The sequence below is a fragment of the Lissotriton vulgaris genome, chromosome 12 (genome assembly GCF_964263255.1).
Source record: "Lissotriton vulgaris chromosome 12, aLisVul1.2, whole genome shotgun sequence".
NCBI lineage: Eukaryota > Metazoa > Chordata > Amphibia > Caudata > Salamandridae > Lissotriton > Lissotriton vulgaris.
In genome coordinates, this window is record NC_141700.1 from 11971853 (window position 1) to 11999405 (window position 27553).

General features: G+C 51.1%; 1 protein-coding gene across 3 annotated transcripts in view; it reads right to left on the reverse strand.

Moving 5' to 3' along the window:
• Positions 1-858: 858 nt before the first annotated feature.
• LOC147673044 (duodenase-1-like) overlaps positions 859-27553 on the reverse strand; it is a 60925-nt gene continuing 34230 nt past the window's right edge. Inside the window, exons 3-6 of one of the 3 annotated variants that reach the window (XR_015302593.1) lie at positions 24025-24175; positions 23536-23805; positions 2085-3910; positions 859-1778 (exon numbers count right to left, since the gene is read on the reverse strand). Coding sequence is in view for 2 of the 3 variants with exons in the window: in XM_086946722.1 (XP_086802848.1) it covers positions 3767-3910; positions 23536-23805; positions 24025-24175 (565 nt within the window). In the remaining variant the exon portion in view is untranslated. Of the gene's footprint in view, positions 3911-12437; positions 12521-23535; positions 23806-24024; positions 24176-27553 lie in introns of all 3 variants that reach the window. The other 2 variants (XM_086946723.1, XM_086946722.1) reach the window with 2 other exon arrangements.

Sequence of the window (27553 nt, forward strand, 5' to 3'; positions counted from 1 at the left end):
GATTCCACTACATACAATAAAAGTGGTTTCTCTGGCTTTCTTAGGAAATATCCCCATAGCTGATCTTGGTACAATAGCTACATGGTCCACTCCACACACTTTTACCAAGCAATATGGATACCTTGGCAAAACAGCAAGCTAGAGTTGGTCAAGCTGCTCCAAGAACTTTGTTTCCATCTTCTACAACATGTGCCGGCTGACCACCACTGATAGGAGTACTGCTTTACAGTCCACGCAGAGCATGTGTATCTACAGCAACACACGCTACGACAGAATATGTTACTTAAACTCCAAGCATCTGTTCATAGCGTGTAATCACACGTGTAATTCACATGCATCCACCCTCCACCCCAGAAGCCTTGGGTTGTTGCTTATGTTCTCTAGTTCACTTGCTTAAACTCTTTTTGTATAACTTCCTGCATGGTCACTCAACTTGCATATCTAGTCTTTTCTCTCTAAGCTTATCCGCTGTGCAGAAACCAATCTAACAGTGGAGCCGGTGCCCATGTGCGTTGCCAACTTAGAGAGGAGTCACTATAGCTCGCAACTGGGAAGACTTCTTTCAAGAAAAACAAGTTGCAAATGTCCAAGACCAACACTAGATGGCAGGAGTGTGCAGGGCATGTGAATCTACAGCAGTACATGCTATGAACAGGTGCTTATAGGGTAAGTAACATATTCCTTTTCATATGAATGCATGTTGAATAGATTTGTGCAGCGGTGCATTCCACTACTGATGGCTACCGAGCACCTGCCTCAGTGGCTCCAGTGAGTAAGGGAAATAAACAAAGAGAGCACCGGTAGAGTGCAGACTTGGAAATGTGAGTTTTATATCAAATAACACTTCACACAAACTACTCAGGTTGATGCTTGATGCTTTATTGTACAGCAATGTAAAAGCAGGCACAGGAACACAGGTAAACAGTGAAAATGCACAGACCTGGAGTGAAGCTAGCCTGTTATGGTTCTGAAGCAAAGCTACCTGGTGCTCATGAGAAGAATGGAGGGTATTTAGGGGCTAAAGGATGGTGATACCGGGGCTTGTTTAATGAGAATTTTGGCATGGGAATATGTGCTTTCTTTACAGTTTTTGTATTTTGCTCCATTGCTTGATTGTTGCAGTATTGGATTTGCCCTGAATCAGGGACTAGGGTGTTGCATCTGTTAATCCTCAAAACAAATGTGAAAACACATGTGTGTGATTCATATCCACTCCACCCTAAGTGTGTGTATGGGCTGAGCCTCTAGTAACGTGTAAGAAGCTGTAAGATTTTGTCTCTGTCCTTATCCCTTTGTGCTGCTGCCGATTGTGGGTTAGTATTATAGATGTGAAGGTTTGTGTTCTTGCGCCCTTGGCCCTGCGTCTGTCCCTGCCATTTACTCTGCCCTGCATCTTGAGACCCGCCCGGGTGAGTAGTGCGCTCTACAAACCCTGATTGATTGGCTCTCCTCTACGCCTGGATGGTGCCTACACTTTGTTACTATGTGTGCAGGTCTAGTCTCAGACAGCCCCATATGTAACAACATGTGCCATATCCCTTGTCTGTTGTTGACAAGAGATTAGGGCTGTGAGCATGCTTTGGTGCCCCAGTGGAAGTGGTAAGCTTGAGGTGGTGAGTCGGGCGGGCGGTGCTGCAACGAATGCACAGCATTGTATTGGGCGGAAGATCTGGTGGAGACAGGACAGAAAATAATGGTAGACTGAGGTGTGATTATGGAACTCAGACATGACTGATGGTATGGGGAGCCTCTCCCCAAGTGTGAAAGGGTAAAGATACCTTCAAGGGATTTTGATTACAGAATTTGGATATTTTAAATGATTTTAATCTAAGACCCACATGAATGTCAGTCTGTAAATGAATTCAACAATTTTTGATAAAAAATTAATTTGATATAGTCACACTATGTGATCCAAACATAAGAAAAGAAGAGAACACGGGTGTATTTAAAAAAGTTGTATTTCATACGTATTGTAAATCATAAATAGGGTACTGGGAGTATATCAACAAGAATACAAGAAGTGCATATATTAGACATCAAACAACTTCATTGTAACTGTTGTGAACGCTTTTCTTCTATATTACAGTTTGATCATTTAAATCCAGGAAGAAAGAGCGTTTCTTATTAGAACATTGGAATGTTGGGAGCTCCATTTCAGACAATGGAGTGCTCCGAGCTTCTACGGGCCGGTTAAGGCCCGCAGAGCAACATTCCAATGTTTTTCTAAGGCCTCTCGGAGCATGAGGGAATTTAACCCCTTGAACTCCGAGAAGCCTTTGTTTTATTTGTTGGAACATTCTGTCCTCAAGTGGCATAATGTTCTAATATCCTTATAGCCCTTCGTAGCAGGGCTACACGGCCTATTAAAGTCCAGCTCCCTTGTTAAAGTCCCTCGCGTTCGGCTCAGGACTTTAACGCTGGAGCGGGCCTTTAATAGCTGGTATAGCCTGCTACGGCGGGCTATAAGGCTATAACATGTGTAAGAATGACTCTGATCTGAGCCGTGCATGCATTCCGTCCTTCGGTTTGATATCATAAATATGACCGAAGTTGTGGTGCAGGTAATGCGATAAGAGCTGTGTTACGGGCAAATTGATCCGAGCAGTGCATAGCAAATGTGACCCGACGAGTAAAATGCAGCTTGAAGCAGGAAGCGTGAGGAGTTAGGTGGTATGGGCAGTAGTTTATTTCGAGTCACCCCAGGTGGGACATAGAAATGTGGCCTAATGTGTGGTGTGGAGAGTGTGATCTGAGGTGTGGCTGCCTGAGTCAACATGTGCTGTGGAATGGGGAGCCACCAAAGCCATCGCGAGGGATCGTGACCTGAAGAAAGGCTCAGGGAATCTGAGCTGGACTGTGGCACCTGAAGCTGACCAAAGGTCTGTAATTTGGACTTGGATATGGTGTTCACTCTGGGACTTGTGCCACGGCGCAGAGAATATGGCTTGTGACGTGGTAGAGGGAATGTCATCTGATGTGCTACAGACTGTGTGGCCTGAGGCATGGAGAGTCTGACCTGGAGTGTGGTACAGGGAAGGTGACTTGTGACGTGGCACACGCGATATCATGTGATGCTTGCTACAGAGTCTACGATCCGAGGCATGGTGCAGAGAATGTGACCTGATGACTGACATGGAGAGTGTGACCTGAAGTGAGATGCAGAGAAGGCGGTCTTGGATGTGGTCAGGGAAGGTGAGCTCCGCTCTAGCTCAGGAATTGTGACCTGTGGTGTGGGGGTGTGTGGCTTGTCATGCGTATTAGGGAATGACGGATCTGTCTCAAGCTGTGGTACTGGAAACTGGCCTGGTATGTTACTGTTAATCACCTCTACACAGCTCACAGTCTGCCATTAGCATGTCGTCGCAGCGCTAGCCCTTCAGTAGGCCAGTAAAGACCTTTGAAACAGTTCAGAGTTGTCCATGACAGACTGCAGAGCCTTGAGACCCTCACGGGTGAATAGTGCGCTTTACAAATGTTCTGATTGATTGTTTGATGTTTGAAGCACTGAGACCAGGAGCTCAGCCAGAGTGTTGGAGCTAGACTGCAGGACCCCAGCCAGGGTACAGGACGCTCGTCTGGAGTGGCAGAGGGAGCTCAGATATAGTCGAGGGAGCTAAGGTGCAGTTTCAGAGCTGCAGCAGAGAGAGCTCAGTCAGAGTGCAGGAGCCATCAGCGGAGAGGGGGATGTGCCAGAGTCAGAGCAGGGGGACCTCTCATCGTTGAAGCTGCCAGAGAAGGAGCTGAGCCGGACAGTCGGAGCTGGAACTCAACCGGAATTACCAATGGTTTTCCTGATCCACTTCAAATACTTGGAGACCCGTGTGTAAATCCCTGGAGGCGATTTGGGTGTCCCATGGCTGACGATGCCTTCCACTCTCCCCTCACACACCAGGGGACCGCCGGAGTCGTTCTGAAACAGAAACACGATTAGTTATCCACACAGTGTTTCTTTTCACAAGAAAATGAAATGTTCTTCGCTCATTTTACTTTATCATCAGACTGTGAAGCGAACTTTGTAAACCACAGACTATGTCTGAACTTGCTTATCGTCTTCGGCCTGGGAGGCTATAGAGGTACAGTTAATGCGTTTCTTACCCTCCGCCCCCTTCTGCTGGTGCCTATATACATATCTTAACTGCTCAGGGGGTGTAGGGAAGCCGCTGAACCCTGATTTCTCACATCGTGTGGTGTTCAAAGTACTATGCGGACCAGAGTTGTAGAACTGCAACCTTCTTACTTGTGAGTGAAATGCAGTAGACTTTATTATCTAGATAAAGATGTAACCTCAGAAATAACACTATGGATGAAGACACTGGTGAAGTTACTTATCTCATTATCCGTGACATCATTGGTGTTGCAAACAATCAATCAATCAATCAAAGACATTTATAGAGCGCACTACCTACCCGTAGGGTCTCGAGGCGCTTGGGAGGGGGGGTGCCGCTAAAGCTCGAACAGCCAGGTCTTGAGCTTCTTCCTGAAGGAGAGGTGGTCTTGGGTCAGGCGCAGGCCGGCCGGGAGGGAGTTCCAGGTCTTGGCGGCCAGGTAGGAGAAGGACCTTCCTCCTGTGGTGGCTCTGCGGATGCGTGGGACGGCGGCGAGGGCGTGGCTGGCAGATCGGAGGTGGCGTTTGGGAGCGTAGAAGTTGATGCGGTTGTTGAGGTAGCTCGGGCCTTGATCGTGGAGAGCTTTGTGTGCATGGGTAAGGAGGCGGAAGGTGATTCTCTTGTTGACCGGGAGCCACTTTAGGTCTCTTAGGTGTCCGGAGACGTGGCTGTGTCGTGGGATGTCGAGGATGAGTCTGGCCGAGGCGTTCTGGATGCGCTGGAGCCTCTTCTGGATCTTGGTGGTGGTTCCGGCGTAGAGTGCATTGCCGTAGTCCAGTCGGCTGGTGACGAGGGCCTGGGTGACGGTCTTCCTGGTCTCTGTGGGGATCCACCAGAAGATCTTCCGCAGCATGCGCAGGATGTTGAAGCACGACGAGGAGACGGCGTTGACTTGCCTGGTCATGGAGAGGGAGGAGTCCAGGATGAAGCCCAGGTTGCGTGCGTGGTCCGTTGGTTTGGGTGCGGTGCCCAGGGCGGGGGGCCACCAGGAGTCGTCCCAGGCGGAGGGCGTGGAGCCCAGGATGAGGACCTCCGTCTTATCTGAGTTCAGTTTCAGGCGGCTCGTCGTCATCCAGTCGGCTACCTCTTTCATCCCTTCGTGTAGGTTGGCTCTGGCGGCGGATGCTTGTTTTCACATCTGTTGACTGACAGTGAAAATGCAACCTTGTTTTTGCAGCATGTGTTGTTGCAGTTCACATCCTTTGCACAATGCTGACTTCTGGTGTTGAACTGGGAATATTACACGTACTTTACGTCAAGAACACAACTTTTTATTTCAGGGATGACTGTGGGTCACAAATCCAAACCCCATCATGCATCTGCACACATACTCAACCTTAGAAAATGTGCCTCCGGCTTGGAGGTTTGGAACTAACATTTGGTGTCCCAGTCGAGTGACTGGCAGCAGATCTGTCCCTGACGCGGACTGTGCCTCTCAACTTAGCTCAAGGGTCTGTCCTGACTTCAGGACCGACACCTACTCCGACTCCTACCCAAGTACCAACTACTAAGCCAGGTCCATGTGTGTCGATGCCTTCAGCGACACTGCCGATGCTGATACCGGCAGCGACACTGCTGATGCCGTCAGCGACACTGCTGATGCCGATGCCGGCAGCGACACTGCTGATGCCGGCAACGACACTGCTGATGCCGGCAGCGACACTGCTGATGCCGATGCTGGCAACAACACTGCTGATGCCGTCAGCGACACTGCTGATGCTGATGCCGGCAGCGACACTGCTGATGCCGGCAGCGACACTGCTGATACCGATGCCAGGAGCGACACTGCTGTTGCCGATGCCGGCAGTGACACTGCTGATGCTGATGCCGGCAGCGACACTGCTGATGCCGGCAGCAACACTGCTGATGCCAATGCCGGCAGTGACACTGCTGATGCCGATGCCAGCAGCGACACTGCTGATGCCGATGCCGGAAGCGACATTGTTGATGCCAATGCCAGGAGCGACACTGCTGATGCCAATGCCGGCAGTGACACTGCTGATGCCGATGCCGGAAGCAACATTGTTGATGCCAATGCCAGGAGCGACACTGCTGATGCCAATGCCGGCAGTGACACTGCTGATGCCAATGCCGGCAGCGACACTGCTAATGCCGATGCCAGGAGCGACACTGTTGATGCCGATGCCGGCAGTGACACTGCTGATGCCGATGCCGGCAGCGACACTGATGATGCCGATGCCGGCAGCGACACTGCTGATGCCAATGCCAGGAGCGACACTGCTGATGCCCGGCAGCGACACTGCTGATGCCGAAAGGTGGACCATTAGTCCGTTGGTAGTCACAAGGTAATCCACCATGACCTCAGTTGAAGTCATGCTCGCCACGAACTATTCCACAGCATCCTGTTTCTGACACACCGCCTTTGCAGCATAGATTTTCAGACCCGGAGTCAAAGGACAGCGACGATGACAATGATTAATCGCAACTATATGATAATGAGAATCTATTTCTGGACTTTCAGGAGGCAAGTGGTCCTGACACATCTCCAAATACTGAACTTGGGGCCCGATGTACGACCCTTTCAATTAGCGCATCTCAATTTGCAACACATTGCGAGTTTCAAATTGCGAGGCGCTAAATGAAATGTACAACAGTGTGTTTACACTGTCTTGCGATTCCCAATGGGGTCGCAAATTGTGAGGCTCATTAATATTAATGAACCTCTTGCAATTTGCGAGCACATTGTGAATGCCAGGCCTCCCCGGGATGGTGGTCTGCTGGGCTCAGCAGACCACCATCTCTGGGACTGCTTTTTAATAAAGCACTTTTAAAAAAAATGCAAGCGGGATGCATTTACAAAAAACAAAAAACGTTTTAGTTTCATTTTTTAAGGGCAGGCAGGGGTCCCTGGAACCACAGCCTGCCCGTACAAATTATTTTGCGTGCATTTGCAAAGGAGAAGAGGTCTCCTGGGGACCCCTTCCCATTTGCAGATGCATTACCACCTACTTGAAGTAGGTGGAAAATGTGAGTGTTTTGTGACCGCAACTGTGGTCGCAAAACATTAGTACATTGTTTTGTGAATCGCTATTTGGAAGGGAACGCCCCTTTCAAATAGCGAGTCGCAAAACCTATTTGGCGAGTCACAAAAAAATTGTGACTCGCTAAATAGACTGTGTACATGGCTCAATATGTTTTTGCATATGCAAACGGATTGCAAAACTGTTTGCGCATGCAAAAACGGGTCGTACATCTGGCCCATAAATCCCTACCAGGCAGCTCTACGGAGGAAAATATCTTCTTTCTTCATAGTGGTTAGAAGAGCAGCAAAAGACCGTGATCTCCAGCTTTTGTCAGTGGAGGTTAAAACAAATGTGCTTACTGTGGTCCCGCAGCCATGGCAGGCCTTCAGAACCACTGCTCTCTTAAGTTAAACTCTCGCAGACCCCCACTTGGGTGGTGTCAGGATCTTGCCCCCAGTCAATAGAGAAGTAGCCCGACCGCACAGACCAGCTCAGAGGACCACTTTTTCCTTCTGCAGCACCCAATGACAGTGAGCCTTGTGGTTCAGGCATCTAACAGCTGACTCAACCGAAATGCATTCCCAACCATTCCACCAGACGTATTGAGGCATTGGGGAAAAAAAATGTTCTTCTCTGCCCGCCTTCACCCTCAGTCGGTCAACCAGAGCTGCCTCCTGGGACATTACACGCATCGTCAGACATGGTTAGCGAGATGTTGACCGCAGTCCCAGATGACTTTTGCACCAACCTCCAATAAATAATTCAGGACCTTCAAGATGCGGGAAATTCTGTCATAAGATCTGGCCTGGCCACTGACTGTCTGGGTAGGGCAGTTGGAACTAGCGCGGTGCTTTGGTGTCGTGTGTGGAAATGATCAATGGGCTCCTCCTGCGATGTCCAACAGTCCCTCAGGAACATGCCATTTGATGGCACACGTCTCTTTGGAGACAAGGCAGGTTCAGCACTAGAGCCCTTCAAAGAAAACAAAGTGACAGAGGGCTCTCTTGGCCTTGCACTGCCCATTTGGCATGTTCCCCAACTATATTTACCCTATCAGGTCATCGGGAGAGAGTTGCAGCAGAGGCTAAGACAAACTTTGGCTCTGGAACAACAAAACTCTAAGTTATTTTGAGGTTGAGGGCAGAGATCCGGCCACCAGTATCAAGGACACCAGTGGCAATGAACTGCCCAATCCTCTGCTCCCTTCACCATCACCACCACTGCAAAACACCTACAGTCTGTCCAGTCCAGTCCAGTTGGAGGCAAAGCATCACATCAGACAAGTGCTTCAAATCGTCCAATGTGATAATGCCCTGCCCTTCCTTGCCACCCCTCCAGACATTCTGCCTACACCACAACTGCTCTCCGAGACCACCTGTCCATTCTCAGGCAGGAGCTTCATGCTCTCTTGGCGAAAGGAGCCATAGAGAGGGTACTGCTATCAGAGATCAAGACTAGCTGCTACTCCTGTTACTTTCTGGTGCCACAGAAGGACGGAGGACTTTGTCTTTGTCTAGACCTCCTCCTGAACTTCTTCCTCAAGAAGGACACTTTCAAGGTGCTCACCTTGACCCAAGTCCTGTCTGCCCTGATCCAGGTGACAGGAGGGTGCAATTGGATTTGTAGGGTACCTATTTCCATACACCTCTCCTGCAGTCCCACAGACTTTACTTCCGGTTTCATCAAAAGCCCTCGGTTCTTGTTGCTCCCCTTAGGCCTTACTAGTGTCCCTCGAGTTTTCACAAATACGATGTTAGTGGTAGCTGTCCATATGAGTAATTTGGGAATACCAGTCTTCCCATACCTCTCGATGACTGGTTGCTAAGGCAGGCTCAATTTTGGAAAAGGTGATGGACAGAGTTTCTGAATGATGCAGAATACTCCTACCCAGTCAAGAGATCAGGGCTTGATCCATCACCGTTTTTTAGCTCACTGCACCATCCCAGCTCAGAACCTGGCTACATGCAAATTAGTCTGTTCCTGTCCCAGTGCATGATGGGAACAGGGCAGACCAAAGTACCAAGCCAATTCTTCACCAGAAAGGAGACACGCTACCGGGGACCGGTTTCTGGCATTTCAGCCGTCATCGGCCCGGCTTACTTGAATCCTGATGGTGCAATGAGCGAGGGACTCACGTCTGAGTATACCTTCCCACACTTAGTGTGGATAAAATCAATTTTGGAAAAGGTGATGGACAGAGTTTCTGAATGATGCAGAATACTCCTACCCAGTCAAGAGATCAGGGCTTGATCCATCACCGTTTTTTAGCTCACTGCACCATCCCAGCTCAGAACCTGGCTACATGCAAATTAGTCTGTTCCTGTCCCAGTGCATGATGGGAACAGGGCAGACCAAACTACCAAGCCAATTCTTCACCAGAAAGGAGACAAGCTACCGGGGACCGGTTTCTGGCATTTCAGCCGTCATCGTCCCGGCTTGCTTGAATCCTGATGGTGCAATGAGCTAGGGACTCACGTCTGAGTATACCCTCCCACACTTAGTGTGGATAAAATCAATTTTGGAAAAGGTGATGGACAGAGTTTCTGAATGATGCAGAATACTCCTACCCAGTCAAGAGATCAGGGCTTGATCCATCACCGTTTTTTAGCTCACTGCACCATCCCAGCTCAGAACCTGGCTACATGCAAATTAGTCTGTTCCTGTCCCAGTGCATGATGGGAACAGGGCAGACCAAACTACCAAGCCAATTCTTCACCAGAAAGGAGACAAGCTACCGGGGACCGGTTTCTGGCATTTCAGCCGTCATCGGCCCGGCTTGCTTGAATCCTGATGGTGCAATGAGCTAGGGACTCACGTCTGAGTATACCCTCCCACACTTAGTGTGGATAAAATAAGGCAGGCTCACCTCAAACAGTTGTGACCAACTCGATGATATCCCTTGGATTTGCCGTCTGTGTGCCAAAGTCACATCCGGCTCATTCATGGAGATTCCCTTTCATCGTCACCTCCCTGTTTCGAGCCTTCCCTCCGCCTCTCCAAGTCCAGGATATTTGTCTTATGATCTGATGTTTAAACCTTTGAGTGAGAACGACTTTCAGGCTTTTTGGCCTCTTGCATCCTGACAGAGGACCACGCCAGGTGGCACATGCGGCCTCTGAAGTCTCATTGGGCTTAGCACCAAGTGAATCTCTCAGATTCCATCCAGGTGTCATGGAAGACCGGAAGATGTGCAGTGGTGGTTGCTGTCCTGCAGTTCATCCAGTGCTTCACCTCTCTCCCTACCCGACCCAGATCAAACAGTTATAGCTGGGGCATTGTTGCTGGAGGCCAAAGAAAGCTGGGAGAGACTCTCGTCTCTGACAGAAACCCACCTCCACATCAACCTGTTGGAGTTGTGCCCGATTTGCTTTCCTCCCGTCCATCATGAGGGAATGGGTGCAGGTTTTTACATGCAACACCATTGCATTGTGGTACTGCAACAAGGAGGACACAGTCATGGGTCCTATGTCAAGAGGCTCTACGCCTCTGGACCTGGCTGAGTTTGCAGGCCATCTCCCTGGCTGTACACCACCTGGCAGGATCTTTAAACAGCAAGAACAAACTCATCCCAGGTGGCCTAGCAAATCACAAATTGGCCGGTACACTCAGAGGTGGCACATGGCGCATTCCAGCAAAGGAGTAGAACCTTGTATCGATATTTTCGCTATTGGTGAGAATCCGTTGTGTCCAAGCTATTTGCATGGTGGTTCCCAAGGCAATTCTCCCCTTGGAGACCTTTCCGTTGGACTGGAGCTTGGGACGGCTGCACGCCTTCCTGTCTACTCTAATACCCAAAGTTTTGAAGAAGATCAAAAACGACCGGGTCCAAGTCATTTTAGTGGAACCGGATTGGGCCAGGAAAGCGTTCTACCAAGAACATTTAACATTGAGCATCGGTCTTCTGATCCCGTTGCCTGTTTGTGTTTGAAAGTAAGAGCAGCAGGGCAGGGTCCCGTCTTCTAATGTGAACAACTTACACCTGTACTTGAAGACTGAGGGACAGTAGTTGACTATTTTTGAACTTCCTCCTGGGTTAGTAAATGTAATTCTGGCATCCAGACACCCCTCTGCCCAAACCATCTAGGCAGGATACTGGGAGAAGATTGCTGTACTTCTAGGCATACCCAACCCTTACAAGCCCAGTTTTGAATGTTCTTTTTTCTATGCCTTTAGCTCAGCAAGGCCTTGGTGTGGCAGCAGTTAAAGAACCGGTCCCAAAATGCTTGTTTCCCATCCAGGGAGGACTTGACTTGGCAGTTCAAGCTGGACTGTTCCCATAGGAAGAGGGTCAAGACTGATTTGTATATGGCTCGGTCCAAACTGGGGTGGCGTGGTGATCAAAAGAACAATGGATTAACCCCAGATCTGTGACTGGGGTTGAGTGGTTGAAAAGTTTCAGAACTCTGTCCATCATCTTGTTGTGCAGCAGTTAAAGATTATAGCAATCCCTGCTTTTCTGTGGTTACCTGAGCAACCATCGTTGTTTAAGCCGCCTGTTATGATGCAATTTTTGGAAGGGCTGGTCCATATTTTCCTAACAAAACCCTGAATAATGCCCCAGGGGGACCTTCGTCTGGTTCTTACATTCCAAATATGCTTTCCATTCGAGCCTATGCCCAGCTGCTCCTTAAGATTGCTCACATTGAAAACAGTGTTTCTCATTGCAATCGCACCAGCTTCGAGTATGAGTGAGCTGTAAGCACTTTCTCTCCACCAACCGTACACCACCTCCTTCCCAGACAAGTTGGTGCAAAGGACCAGGACAGCATTCCTCCGAAATATTGTTTCAGCTTTCCACATTGGCAGTCCATTACCCTGCCTATGTCCTTCACTCCTCATCCGTCCATGGAGGAAGAGAGACTTCATCACCTAGTCCCTAGTAGCTCGGAGATTCGACATCAGTGGCAACACAAGTCACTGAGTGGATAACACGTTCTTGATGGGCTTTTATGGGGAGGAGAAGGAAGAGCAGTGCAGACATGGACCATCCCCAGATGGATTGTACCTTGTATAAGGAGCTGCCATGTACTGGCTAAGAAACGGCCTCCGGAATGCCTTCGGACGCATTCCGCCGAGATCAAAACAGCTGTCACCGCACTGGCACTTGGAGTGCATGTTTCGGACATCTGCTAGGCTGTGACGTGGGCATCAGTCCACACATTCACCGAGTGCTACTGCCCGGATAGCAGGTCTGACAGGAGGGACATTGTTCCTGTTTGTTCACGCAGGACTTTCTGGTCTGAGACATTCTTCAGACCCACCACCCGGGTAATTACTTCTTTGGTATCTATTTGCAAGGTGAGGAAACGCCAGTTAGGAGTATCCATTAGAAGAACACGTCACTTACCTTTGGTAACGCTCATTGCCCCAGTATTGGAACTTTCATAGATTCCCATGCTTTGTATCATTCCCCGTCGTCGGAATGGGAGCCTCGGTAAATAGAAACAAGCATTTGCAATGCAATGGTCTCGGCATCATTAAAGGTAGAGCAATTGGCATTGCTCATGACATTTCTTTTTTTTCTTTAAATCATAAATAAATGGCATTGTCATTTACATTGCCAATACACACCACTCTGCACCTGCACTCACTGCTCTGCACACTCACTACTCTGCACACTCACTACTCTGCACACTCACTACTCTGCACACTCACTACTCTGCACACTCACTACGCTGCACTCACTACTCTGCACTCACTACTCTGCACTCACTACTCTGCACTCACTACTCTGCACTCACTACTCTGCACTCTGCACTCACTACTCTGCACTCTGCACTCACTACTCTGCACTCTGCACTCACTACTCTGCACTCTGCACTCACTACTCTGCACTCTGCACTCACTATTCTGCACTCACTACTCTGCACTCACTACTCTGCACTCACTACTCTGCACTCACTACTCTGCACTCACTACTCTGCACTCACTACTCTGCACTCACTACTCTGCACTCTGCACTCACTACTCTGCACTCTGCACTCACTACTCTGCACTCTGCACTCACTACTCTGCACTCTGCACTCACTACTCTGCACTCACTACTCTGCACTCACTACTCTGCACTCACTACTCTGCACTCACTACTCTGCACTCTGCACTCACTACTCTGCACTCTGCACTCACTACTCTGCACTCTGCACTCACTACTCTGCACTCACTACTCTGCACTCTGCACTCACTACTCTGCACTCACTACTCTGCACTCACTACTCTGCACTCACTACTCTGCACTCACTACTCTGCACTCACTACTCTGCACTCACTACTCTGCACTCACTACTCTGCACTCTGCACTCACTACTCTGCACTCTGCACTCACTACTCTGCACTCTGCACTCACTACTCTGCACTCACTACTCTGCACTCACTACTCACTACTCTGCACGCACTACTCTGCACTCTGCACGCACTACTCTGCACTCACTACTCTGCACTCACTACTCTGCACTCACTACTCTGCACTCACTACTCTGCACTCACTACTCTGCACTCTGCACTCACTACTCTGCACTCTGCACTCACTACTCTGCACTCACTACTCTGCACTCACTACTCTGCACTCACTACTCTGCACTCACTACTCTGCACTCTGCACTCACTACTCTGCACTCTGCACTCACTACTCTGCACTCTGCACTCACTACTCTGCACTCTGCACTCACTACTCTGCACTCACTACTCTGCACTCTGCACTCACTACTCTGCACTCTGCACTCACTACTCTGCACTCACTACTCTGCACTCACTACTCTGCACTCACCACTCTGCACTCACCACTCTGCACTCACTACTCTGCACTCACTACTCTACACTCACTGCTCTGCACTCACTGCTCTGGTCTCACTGCTCTGCACTCACTGCTCTGCACTCACTACTCTGCACTCACTACTCTGCATTACCACTCTGCACTCACTACTCACTACTCTGCATTACCAGTTGGCTTAAGTTCACTTAAGTTATTAAAGATGAGCAAACAGGAAAGGAAATACCTAGGTACTTCTCATGGTGGCAGCGTGGTGGGGACGCTTGATCAGTTTATTCTTAGGGGACCTCTGTACCGAGCATCTGTTGTCTCTGGTCCAGTTATTAAATAGGAGATCTTCCCTAGGGACTATAGCTACAGCTCGCTCGCCAGCTCATCAAGATGTAATCATTATTATACCATCGACTAATATTGAGGTTGGCGTTGAAGTTCCATATCCCCTTGGAACACTAGAGGATTCCCCAAAATCGCCACTGACCCAAAGTAACATTACAGCCAGCGTCTCTACACGTGCATCTGCCACATCCCCAAATAAAAAAACCTCTACCAAATGATTAACTCTGGAACCGGCAGTAAAAAGGAAGCGGGGAGGAGGACCACAAAGGCCTTGTAGAGCCTTGTAGAGCAAAAGTGGCAAGGTCGAACAAAACCCGTGACAGTGTCTCACCCGAGGAGGGCAGTCCTATAATTAATGCCGATTTGGTTGATGGTGATACCAATTATGCAGCGGGAAATGGTATTAACTCGAACTGTGATTTAGAACAGTGGAAGACATTTGAGAGTATTTTAACTACCTTGCTATCTCCTATTACACAAAAACTAACCAAGATAGAGGAATGTTTGGACAATTACGAATCTCTGGTGAGGTCAAGGTTGGTTGTAAAAAGGGATAACATCTGCAATACACACACACTTGGATCGACAAGCTTTTATACCCAACGAGTTGCAAGCGAAACCTAACGTGGGGCGGGACTGAGAAAACGAAACCTATCGTGGGGCGGGACTTCCGTTTTGTGAAGCCCGCGCCCACGGAGTGCCTGGAGGAGCACCGAGGGAGAGCCCCGCGGTCGGAGGGCCTTTGACCGGTGAGCGGAGCGGGCGGGGGGGGGAGAGAATGCCTGTATGTCTGCGTGTCTGGAGGGCCTTTGACCGGTGAGCGGGGCGGGGCGGGGGGGGGAGAGAGAGAATGCCTGTATGTCTGCGTGTGTGTGTGCGCGACGGCGGAGGGGTGGGGGGCGGGGTGCGACGGCGGAGGGGAGGGGTGCGACAACGGAGGGGTGGGGGGGGATGCTCGGTGCACGTGTGTGTGTGTGTGTGTGTGTGTGTATGCATGCGACGCCGGGGGGTGGGTTCGCTGTATGTGTGGGTGCGTGCGTGCATGAGCGCTCGTGTGTGTCTGTCGCTGTTTCTGCGCATGCGCATGCGCGTGTGGTGTAGCTGCTTCCCAGGAGACAGCAGCTGAGCGCGTTCGCGAGCGCGTGGCCAGCGGAAATCGCCTCCTTGAAGAGGCAATGCGCGTGACCAAGGCTGTCTCCTGGGAAGCATAGTCCCTGACATAAGATCTCGGCGGAGACGCGCTTACGCGAGTCTTTTAGCCGAGACCTAAAAACCATAGTAGTAAGCACAAAGTGAAAAAATAGGCCTAGGCCTCATCTCATTTTGTAGCTTATCCACCTCTTTTTGTAAAAGAGACCAAAATTCTGCAGTAGCCAATCAGAGCAGCCTCACCCCATAGAACCTTCCTGAGAGAAGCTCAGAGCCTCAGATTTTCTACCGCACGTTGTGCAAGGGAGTCTCCATTGAGCTCTGCTCAGTTTTCTTCAGTTTTTTCTTGTTATTTCTTCAACTACTTGGATATTTTCTCATCATGTCGGAGAGGAAAGCCCTTTTTAGAGCCTGTGCCACCTGCTCCAAAAAGAGGTTGTTTGTCGAGGACAAACATGAGGATTGTATCTACTGTTTGTATCCGGACCATAAACCAACAGGCTGTCCGATTTGCAGATCCTTCTCAGCCAAGACCTTGAGGGACAGGGAAGGACGTCTCCTCACATGGCTTCAGAAGATGAAGGACCGGAAAGACATTATCTCTTCGGACAGTGAGGGCTCCTCGTCGATGGTGTCATCCAGAAAGTCTCTGAAAAGGGGTAGGTCCCCCCTTTCTACTTCAGACGAGTCCCGTCACAAGGCCTTACCAGGGACCTCTGACAGGTCTGACAGGCCGGCTGCCCAAAAATCTCCTCACCGAGGTGAAAAGGAGAGGCAGGGTAAGCCTGAGGAACAACAGCCCTCAAAAAAGGTGAGAAAGGCTTCTACAGTCTCTTCACCTCCCTCAGAAAAAGATCGTGGGGTCAAAAAGCCTTCAACCCCTGCTCAAGAGGTCGCTTCAGACAAGAAGCAGAAGTCGTCGACGACTAAACTCCCAGGTACGTCGTCGACGAGTGTTAAAAAGGACAGCTCTGCCAAGGTTGCCTCGTCGACGGGCTCGTCGACGACGGCTGTGTCGACGACGCCTACACCGTCGACGGTTTTCAAGGCTCCGGAATCCTGCTCGTCGTCGACGAGGGTGACCATCTCCACGTCGACGACAATGTCTGCAAGGCTGGCGTCGACGGCGGTGTCGACGACGAGAACGACTTCGACGACGATGTCGACGACGCTGGTTACCATGTTGCTGACGACGAGCTCGTCGACGGTCCCGTCGACGATACCACCATCGTCGACGATGAGTTTCACCTCGTCGACGACGCTATCCTCGGCGACGAAGACAGTATCTACATCTGCACTTCCACTGTCGACACAGACCCAGAAGACCTTCCCGTCGACGACGACCTCGTCGACGACGGAAATTTCGGAAAAACATGTTTTTTCGAGGAAAAGGAAGCAAATCACGCCAGAGATGACGTCTCCTCGCCAGGTTCAGAAATTACCACCTAGCCTACTATTGGAAGATGACTCTGAGGAAGAGACTTTCAGTGAATTTGGGCAGGCCTATAGCCCTTCTGACCTCCAGGTTAAAGTTCAGGAATTTAGCTCTGAGGAGGAGCACATGGAACGACAGCACTATGCTCCAGAGCATTATTATGAGGAGGAGCGCACTACTACCCGGCACATACCTCCACAGCAGCCTATGCCACAATTACCTGAAGGTATGGTGGCAATACCATCTACTTTAGTGGCGGATTTACAACTTATGTTGCAGGACTACAAGCAACGTTTCCCTGCGCCTCCGGAAGCCCAACAAGTGCGCCCCCCGACACCTCCGCCTCAGACATTACGACCTGTGGCAGACCATTCTTTGCCCCCAAGAGAGCGTGCCACTGCGCCGGAAGTGCGCCCACAGGAGGTGGTACAGGTGCAGGATACTGATGATGATGACGCTGCGTCTTCAGATGCAGACCAGCAAGCGGATCCTGATCAAGATCAACAGGCGCAATGGAATACTGCTGACCCTATAGATCCGGACAACACCGATCCGGATAACATTACTTCGCCTCCAGCGGACGTTGGAGGGTTTCACAACCTAATGGACAGGGCATCCAAAAGATTTGGTCTCCCAGTGACCACAGTTCAATCGGATTGCTTTTTATATGACTTTAAAGAACCATTCAGAAAGTCAGTGAGGTCCATTCCGATCATTGAGCATGTCTGGTCTGAGGGCTTGAAGGCTATGCATAATCCGGCCACAGTCCTCCCGGTACTTCCGAGACTGGAAAAGAAGTACAAGGCACCTGATGGCAGTCCGGCATGTTTGCTTGGCCAACCGAAACCGGATTCGGTCATTTCGCAGGCTGCCCAGAGCAAATCCAAGAATCCTTCTACGCCGATGACTACACCGCCGGATAAGGAGGGCAGGCGCCTAGACAATGTAGGCAAGAGGTTTTCAGCTATGGCCAGTCTCCTGGTTAGAGCAGCCAATGCTTTAGCGATTCTGGGACGCTATGATCGGCAAATGTGGTGCGACCTTGCTCCATTTGTAGACGAACTGCAAGATTCTTCTAAAGAGGAGGTGAGGAAGATTTTGCTCGAAGGGGAACGGGCCTCTTCGGAGGTCATTGATGTGGCAATGGATATTGCGACCACCGCATTCCGAGCACTGGCCGGCTCGGTGGTTCTGCGACGCCAAGGGTGGTTAAAGGCCACATGGTTCAGGCAGGAGGTGCAGAATAAGATCTTGGATCTACCATATGACGGTGAGATGCTGTTTGGCAAGCACGTCGATGAGGCCCTGCAAGGCATCAAAAAGGACACGGATACAGCTAAGTCCTTGGGTACATTGCAGTATCGTAAAGTACCTTTCAGGGGAGCTAGAGGTAGAGGTTTTTCGTCTTATCGTGGAGGAAATCAAAATCGCTACTCTTCTGGATCTCAGTCCAGCCAGACGTATAAGCCACAATACTCTCAAAGGGGTTCTTTCTCTCGCCAGCAGCCTAAAGGACGTCAGGGGCAGCAAAGGAGAGACAACACCAGGAAACAATAGCGGCCAGGTGGCTCTTTCCACTGTTCCTGTTCCCTCATTCACATCAGTGGGGGGCAGGATTACCCATTGCCTAAACAACTGGATGATTATTACATCGGATCAGTGGGTCCTCCAGATTGTCAGAGAAGGACACACATTGGAGTTTCAAGACCTTCCTCCAACAAGAGCGCCGGATGCCTTCCCTCCCAAACATCTCAGGCTCCTTCATCTCGAAGCCCACCAACTTTTCACCAAGGGGGCGGTAGAGCCTGTACCCCTTTCGCAGAAGGGGAAAGGGTTCTATTCCAGGTTCTTCCTGGTTCGGAAGACAAAGGACAAGTGGCGTCCAATTTTAGATCTACGGCAGCTCAACACTTATCTCGTGAAGTTGTCCTTCAGGATGGTCACTCTTCAGGACATCCTTCGTCTACTCAATCCAGGGGATTATATGGCGACCCTAGATTTGGAGGACGCCTACTTCCACGTTCCTATTCATCCAGCTCACAGGCAATATCTTCGATTTACAGTGGGCAAGAGTCACTTTCAATTCAAGGTACTGCCATTTGGTCTCCGGTCCGCCCCGCGGATCTTCACAAAGATTCTGGCTCCGGTGGCAGCTTTTCTCAGGAAGCAAGCTATTCAAGTGTTTCCATACCTGGACGATTGGCTGCTGAAAGCTCCATCTGTTCAAGAAGCGTCCAGTGCAGTCCGGACATGCAAAGATCTGTTCGAGCGACTAGGTCTTCGACTCAACAGGGAAAAATCGGTTCTATGCCCATCCAAGTCAGCAAGGTTCCTAGGGGCCATCCTGAACACGGACAGTTGCTTAGCCCTCCCGTCGGAGGAACGCCAGACCAAACTAATGTGTTCAGCTCGTCTTCTCCAATCTCGAAAGACACTGACAGTTCGCAGGTACAAATCGCTTCTCGGATCGATTTCATCTTGCATTCCTTTAGTTCCGCACTGCAGGCTCAGGATGCGTCCACTACAAGAGCAGCTGGACAGACAGTGGCGGCAAGTCACAGGATCCTTCCACGACAAGGTTGTCGTTACCAAGGAGATGAGAAAAGCAGGCAGCTGGTGGCGGCAAAAAGACAATCTTTCCAAGGGTCTATCGTTCCTTCTTCCACCATCTCCCCTTATTGTAACAACGGATGCTTCCATGGAAGGATGGGGAGCGGTCCTCCAGGAGCTAAAGGTCAGCGGTCACTGGAGTCCAGTGCAACGAAAGTTCCATATCAACCTCCTGGAACTTCTCGCTATCCGTTTGGCTCTTCAAGCTTTTCTTCCGAGGATTCAAAACAGTGTAGTGCTGGTTCGTACGGACAACACTACAGCCATGCACTACGTAAACAAACAGGGTGGGACAAGATCCTCCACCCTCTCCAAGGAAGCCCAAACGCTATGGAATTGGTTAATACAGAACAATGTCTCCCTCTCAGCGGAACATCTAGCGGGGACACTCAATATCAGGGCGGACGCTTTGAGTCGTCAGAGGACAGTCTCTCACGAGTGGGAACTGGATCAGTCTGTTCTGGAGGAACTCTTTCCTCGATGGGGGACACCATCCATCGACCTGTTTGCGACTCCCCAGAACGCCAAATGCCTGTCCTTCGCAAGCAGGGTTCACCATCGGGAATCCCTGGGGAATGCGCTTTTGATTGCCTGGTCAGGCGCCTTTGTTTACGCCTTTCCGCCCATTCCACTGATTCCGAAGTTGATCAGCAAACTCAAGGTGGAACCGTGCAGGATGATTCTGATCGCTCCAGCATGGCCCAGACAAGTTTGGTACTCGGAACTTCTTCTCCTCTCCCAGGACCAGCCAGTTCTCCTGCATCCTGTTCCAACTTTGCTAACAATGTCTCACGGTCAGGTTCTACATCCGGACTTGAAGTCACTGCGATTAACAGCGTGGCTCCTGAGTTCAGAGAGTTCCAGGGTTTAGATCTCTCAAGGGAATGTAGAGACATTCTGGCTCAGGCTCGAGCCCCTAGTACCAACAAGACCTATCGTGCCAAATGGAAGAGATTCTGTGTTTGGTGCCAGAAGGAAGGTTTACACCCATATACTTCTTCTCCGCACAAACTCTTGCCTTACATACTTTCACTGGCGAAATCTGGATTGGCTCCATCTTCGATAAAGGTCCATCTGGCAGCCATGTCTAGATTCCGACGTTCATCTTCAGGTCCTTCCCTATGGTCGGCAAGGATTGTCAAGCAATTCCTGAAGGGTTTATTCAGGGTCTTTCCTCCAGTCCGGCCGCCACCTCCGGCCTGGCATTTGAATCTAGTTTTGTCATCTCTCATGAAAGCCCCTTTTGAACCTGTGCATAAGTCTGACCTTAAGTTTCTTTCCTGGAAAGTGGCTCTTCTCTTGGCCCTGACATCGGCTCGCAGAGTAAGTGAGATCCAGGCTTTCACGATTGAGGAACCATTTCTCCAGTTTAAGAATAATGTGCTGATTCTACGGACGAATCCTAAGTTTATCCCGAAGGTACCTTCGGAATTCCACCTGAATGAGCCCGTGGTCTTGAAACCATTTTTTCCAAAGCCTTCTTCACCTGCGGAAAGAACTTTGCACTCTCTGGACATTCACAGATGCCTGAAATTCTACCTGGAGCGAACGAAGCATTTCAGGAAATCTTCACAGCTCTTTGTTTCCTTCAGTGCTCCACGCAAAGGTTGTCCAGTTTCTAAAGCTTGTATTTCCCGTTGGATTTCCAGTGCTATACAATTTTGTCACCAGGCGGCTGGGAAACCTCTGCAGCGAGCAGTTCGTGCTCACTCTACCAGATCCATGGCTTCCTCTGCGGCGTTATTCGCAGGAGTCCCTATCAAGGACATTTGCAGGGCGGCAACGTGGAGCAGTGTCCACACCTTCACCCGCCACTACTGTCTGGATTCTTCTGTGAAGGAAGATGCAGCAGTGGGCCAAGCAGTCCTGAGGAATCTTTTCCAATAAGTCGGTGAGCTTTTCCTTTCTATCCCGCCTTCCTATTGCATATTTTGTATACTGCATTATTGTCATATTTTATGATCCTATGTGTTCTGCTGTTCTTTTCAGAGATGTGTCACATTTTCAGATTCATGTATGGCAAAATATGCTTTTTCTTTACTGCTGGTTACTCTGATACAAAGCATGGGAATCTATGAAAGTTCCAATACTGGGGCAAGAAAACAAGTTTCTTACCTGTAACTTTGGTTCCCCAGTATTGGTAACTTTCATAGATTCCCATGCGCCCACCCACCTCCCCTGGGAAAGCTCACTCTTCGGGTCTTGGTGGATAGCTGTATACAACGGCTACGAAAATCTGAGGCTCTGAGCTTCTCTCAGGAAGGTTCTATGGGGTGAGGCTGCTCTGATTGGCTACTGCAGAATTTTGGTCTCTTTTACAAAAAGAGGTGGATAAGCTACAAAATGAGATGAGGCCTAGGCCTATTTTTTCACTTTGTGCTTACTACTATGGTTTTTTCTATTTACCGAGGCTCCCATTCCGACGACGGGGAATGATACAAAGCATGGGAATCTATGAAAGTTACCAATACTGGGGAACCAAAGTTACAGGTAAGTAACTTGTTTTCTTCTGGTGGATAATCTATATAACTGCAGATTCCTCACCAACCCACCCTCCTCCTCTGTGGAACGGACTCCTCTGGTGCCTACTAAAAAGATTCCCATTCAGAGATCTGTACACTGACACGGTTTAATTCCTAAGGGCTCCGTGTCCGACAGCATGGACAGGTATCGCAAAGAAACGGGTGGTACAATAATCCTCACCACTTTCACACAATGACTAGAGACCTCACCTACGTGTGTTTATACCGACCCGGGCACAGGCCCCGCTGCAGCAAGGCTACAGAAACATTTGCTTAGCCCCTTTGACCCTGCGAAATCAAAGAGCCCTTCATCAAAGATCACCCAACTTCAGGTAAGACTGGTCGCAAAACAAAGACGCCATTTGTGTTGTCATACTCCTAAACATACAAAGCGCACTGAAGCAGAGATGCAGCGTCTGCTTCCACAGGCACTTGCCATTACACAAGTCCTTAGACCTGGGTGCCGAATGGTACAGAAAACAGTGGTCCTGGACCTTTCTTTAGTATAGATTCCTTCTAGAGACAGTTGTTATATAATAAAAACTCCAAGCATATAACAATGCTTGCTCCCGGTAACATACATCCGAATTAATTCAAGTCCGCAGATGTGCAACAAGCATAGGTTTCCAAAAAGCATGTATTTATGAATCACAAAATTGAACCAAGATACAGCGATTATTTGGCTCCACTATGGTCTTTTCAAGAAGGATGGAGAGGGCTGCTCAAAGGGAACGTGCAAAGGAGAGGGCTGTTGTAAATAGCTCTTTTGTGTTCAGTCTGTTTTCACTGTTTCCTACGTGGAACTTTAGTATGTTCCTAATGTTATGATTCTAACTAAGAATTCCTGCTTGGACAGTTGGTGGCTGGCCAGATGGTGATCTGCTGTTTTACTCTGTGCTGCGAATAAACTTGTACTTAACAAGTCTCTACCTGATTGAATCCTCATTTATTGTTTACCACATTTTGGCGACAAGGACTAGTATCTGGCCAGAGGATCAACGGCGCAGCGGGACAAAGGTTTACAGAATCGCGCTGTGCTGAAGGTTCTAATGAGCCTATCGGCTCATGACGGAACGGTTCCGTCATGAGCACAGCTCAACCGACGCTCATGACGGAACCGTTCCGTCATGAGCATGGAAGGGGTTAGGGGAGGGAGATATGTTGTAAATAGCTCTTTTGTGTTCAGTCTGTTTTCAATGTTTCCTTCTCGGAACTTTAGTATGTTCCTAATGTTATGATTCTAACTAAGAATTCCTGCTTGGACAGTTGATGGCTGGCCAGATGGAGATCTGCTGTTTTACTCTGTGCTGCGAATAAACTTGTACTTAACAAGTCTCTACCCGATTGAATCCTCATTTATTGTTTACCACAAGGGCTCTGGTGCGAAGTGAGTGAGAACGAAGGGAAAGAAATCCCAAGCTTCCTCCATTCACCTTCGAACCCGAGGACCTCATCTGTGGAGTGCAGCGAGGCTCTTCACTTCTCCCCACTCTCTCCAACGTATACATGACTCCTCTAGCAAGCATCAGCCAGACCCACGGACTCAACATCAACTCTCACTCTGATGACGTGGATGCTAGGCGGGGTGCAGCGCCCTCAGCCCCAGCCATGCAGGAAGCAGTCTTACCGGCCTGGCGTCCCTGCCGGGGCCCCGCTCCCCGGCGCACAGCATGGTGGGCTGCATGTGCTGCTTCAGGCCCAGGTCTGTGTCGCAGTCCCTGTTGTCCTGGACGGTCACGTTGGCTTCCCTCAGCTCGTCCGACATGGGCCCGTTGGGGTCTGTGGTGGTCCCCCCCCAGCCGGCCACGTTACACACCGTGCCCGGGGCAATGTCTCCCCCTCCGGCCGGAAGTGGGAGGAGCTGCACCTCGTCGTTTAGCGTGGCTGCGTGGGGCAGCTAGGAAGAGAAAGAAAGGCCTGGTGACCCCAAGCTTTCCTCCATCAATCACCCCAGGCCAGTGCCCAGCACACCCGGCCCCAGGCCAGCCCGCCCCTGCCACCCAGCACTGCCCCCGGGCACAGGGCTCCTTCGTCTCTCTTGTGTATAGACCAGGCTGCCCTCTCTGCCCCCGCACAGCACCTGTGCTCACGCCTTGCACGAGAGCGGGTCACTTACCTTCAGCAACACAATGTCGTTCCTCCTGGTCACAGAGTTGTAGGGGTCCGGGGTGTGGAAGTGAGCTGTGACATTCTCGAATGTCTCCCAGGTCTCGTCCGGCTTCGCCTTGTTGTGGACTCCGAGGACCACCTTGACGTCTCTGAACTTACTGGAAAACACAAGCACAGTGACAAGTGAGCAGCAGAGCCCTCCGAATGCAGCGCCGCGAGGCCCGTGACAGACACGTGAACAGACAGACACCGGCGCAGTGAGACACCCAGGGCTCGGAGCGAGCAACCCCTGTAGAGAACAGACAGACACCGGCGCAGTGAGACACCCAGGGGTCGTAGCGAGAAACCCCTGTAGGGAACAGACATCGGTGCAGTGAGACACCCAGGGGTCGGAGCGAGAAACCCCCGTATGGAACAGACCGACACCGGTGCAGTGAGACACCCAGGGCTCGGAGCGAGCAACCCCTGTAGAGAACAGACATCGGTGCAGTGAGACACCCAGGGCTCGGAGCGAGCAACCCCTGTAGAGAACAGACAGACACCGGTGCAGTGAGACACCCAGGGGTTGGAGACAGAAACTCTGTATAGAACAGACAGACACCGGTGCAGTGAGACACCCTGGGGTTGGAGAGTGAAACCCCATAGAGAACAGACACCGGTGCAGTGAGACACCCAGGGCTCGGAGCGAGAAACCCCTGTAGAGAACAGACATCGGTGCAGTGAGACACCCAGGGGTCGGAGCGAGAAACCCCCGTATGGAACAGACAGACACCGGTGCAGTGAGTCACCCAGGGGTCGGAGTGAGCAACCCCTGTAGAGAACAGACATCGGTGCAGTGAGACACCCAGGGGTCGGAGCGAGAAACCCTCGTATGGAACAGACAGACACCGGTGCAGTGAGACACCCAGGGCTCGGAGCGAGCAACCCCTGTAGAGAACAGACCGACACCGGCGCAGTGAGACACCCAGGGGTTGGAGAGAGAAACTCCGTATAGAACAGACAGACACCAGTGCAGTGAGACACCCAGGGGTTGGAGAGTGAAACCCCATAGAGAACAGACACTGGTGCAGTGAGACACCCAAGGGTTGGAGCGAGAAACCCCATAGAGAACAGACATTGATGCAGTGCGACACCCAGGGGTCGGAGCGAGAAACCCCCGTATGGAACAGACAGACACCGGTGCAGTGAGACACCCAGGGGTCGGAGCGAGCAACCCCTGTAGAGAACAGACATCGGTGCAGTGGGACACCCAGGGGTCGGAGCGAGAAACCCCCATATGGAACAGACAGACACCGGTGCAGTGAGACACCCAGGGCTCGGAGCGAGCAACCCCTGCAGAGAACAGACATCGGTGCAGTGAGACACCCAGGGGTCGGAGCGAGAAACACCCGTATGGAACAGACAGACACCGGTGCAGTGAGACAGGGCTCGGAGCGAGCAACCCCTATAGAGAACAGACGGACACCGGCGCAGTGAGACACCCAGGGCTCGGAGCGAGCAACCCCTTTAGAGAACAGACACCGGTGCAGTGAGACAGAAAGAGGTCAGAGCAAGAAACCCTCGTAGAGAACAGACAGACACCGGTGCAGTGAGACACCCAGGGGTCAGAGACACCCAGGGGTCGGAGCGAGAAACTCCCGTATGTAACAGACAGACACCGGTGCAGTGAGACACCCAGGGGTCAGAGCAAGAAGCCCTCGTAGAGAACAGACAGACACTGGTGCAGTGAGACACCCAGGGGTCGGAGCAAATAGGGAGAGACAGACACCGGTGTAGTGAGACACCCAGGGCTCGGAGCGAGCAACCCCTGTAGGGAACAGACAGACACCGGTGCAGTGAGACACCCAGGGCTCGGAGCGAGCAACCCCTGTAGGGAACAGACAGACACCGGTGCAGTGAGACACCCAGCGGTCAGAGCAAGAAACCCTCGTAGGGAACAGACAGACACCGGTGCAGTGAGACACCCAGGGGTCGGAGCGAGAAACCCTCACAGAGAACAGACAGACACCGGTGCAGTGAGACACCCAGGTGTCGGAGCGAGAAACCCCCCAGAGAACAGACAGACACCGGTGCAGTGAGAAACACAGGGGTCTGAGCGAGAAACCCTCGTAGGGAACAGACAAGGGTCGGAGCGAGAAACCCTGGTAGGGAACCGACAGACACCGGTGCAGTGAGACACCCAGGGGTCGGAGTGAGAAACCCTCATAGGGAACAGACAGACACCGGTGCAGTGACACACACAGGGGTTGGAGCGAGAAACCCTCATAGGGAACAGACAGACACCGGTGCAGTGAGACACCCAGGGATTGGAACGAGAAACCCTCGTAGAGAACAGACGGACACTGATGCAGTGAGACACCAAGGGGTCGGAGCGAGAAACCCCTGTAGGGAACAGACCGACACCGGTGCAGTGAGACACCCAGGGGTCGGAGCTAAAATCCCCCGTAGAGAACAGACGGACAGCAGTCCAGTGAGACACCCAGGGGTCGGAGCGAGAAACCCATGTAGAGAACAGACAGACACTGCTGCAGTGAGACACACAGGGGTCGGAGCGAGAAACCCTCGTAGGGAACAGACACGGGTCGGAGCGAGAAACCCTCGTAGGGAACAGACGGACACTGATGCAGTGAGACACCAAGGGGTCTGAGCGAGAAACCCCTGTAGGGAACAGACAGACACCGGTGCAGTGAGACACCCAGGGGTCGGAGCTAAAATCCCCCGTAGAGAACAGACGGACAGCAGTCCAGTGAGACACCCAGGGGTCGGAGCGAGAAACCCTTGTAGAGAACAGACAGACACTGGTGCAGTGAGACACACAGGGGTCGGAGCGTGAAACCCTCGTAGGGAACAGACATGGGTCGGAGCGAGAAACCCTCGTAGGGAACAGACAGACACCGGTGCAGTGAGACACCCAGGGGTTGGAGTGAGAAACCCTCGTAGGGAACAGACAGACACTGGTGCAGTGACACACACAGGGGTTGGAGCGAGAAACCCTCATAGGGAACAGACAGACATTGGTAAGGTCACTGAGACTGGTGCAGCGTGGCACACTCTGATCAGAGCACGGCACAGGTAAGGTCACTGAGACTGGCGCAGCGTGGCACCCATGGGTCAGAGCACAGTACGGGTAAGGTCACTGAGAGTGGTGCAGTGTGACACCCATGGGTCAGAGCACAGTACGGGTAAGGTCACTGAGAGTGGTGCAGTGTGACACCCATGGGTCAGAGCACAGCGCGGGTAAGGTCACTGAGACTGGTGCAGCGTGGCACCAGTGGGTCAGAGCACGGCACGGGTAATGTCACTGAGACTGGTTCAGGGTGGCACCCGTGGTTCAGAGCACGGCACTGGTAAGGTCACTGAGACTGGTGCAACGTGGCACCCATGGTTCAGAGCACGGGTAAGGTCACTGAGACTGGTACAGCGTGGCACCCACGGTTCAGAGCACTGGACGGGTAAGGTCACTGAGACTGATGCAGCGTGGCACCCGTGTTCCCATGATGCACTGGGACAGGAACAGACTAATTTGCATATAGCCA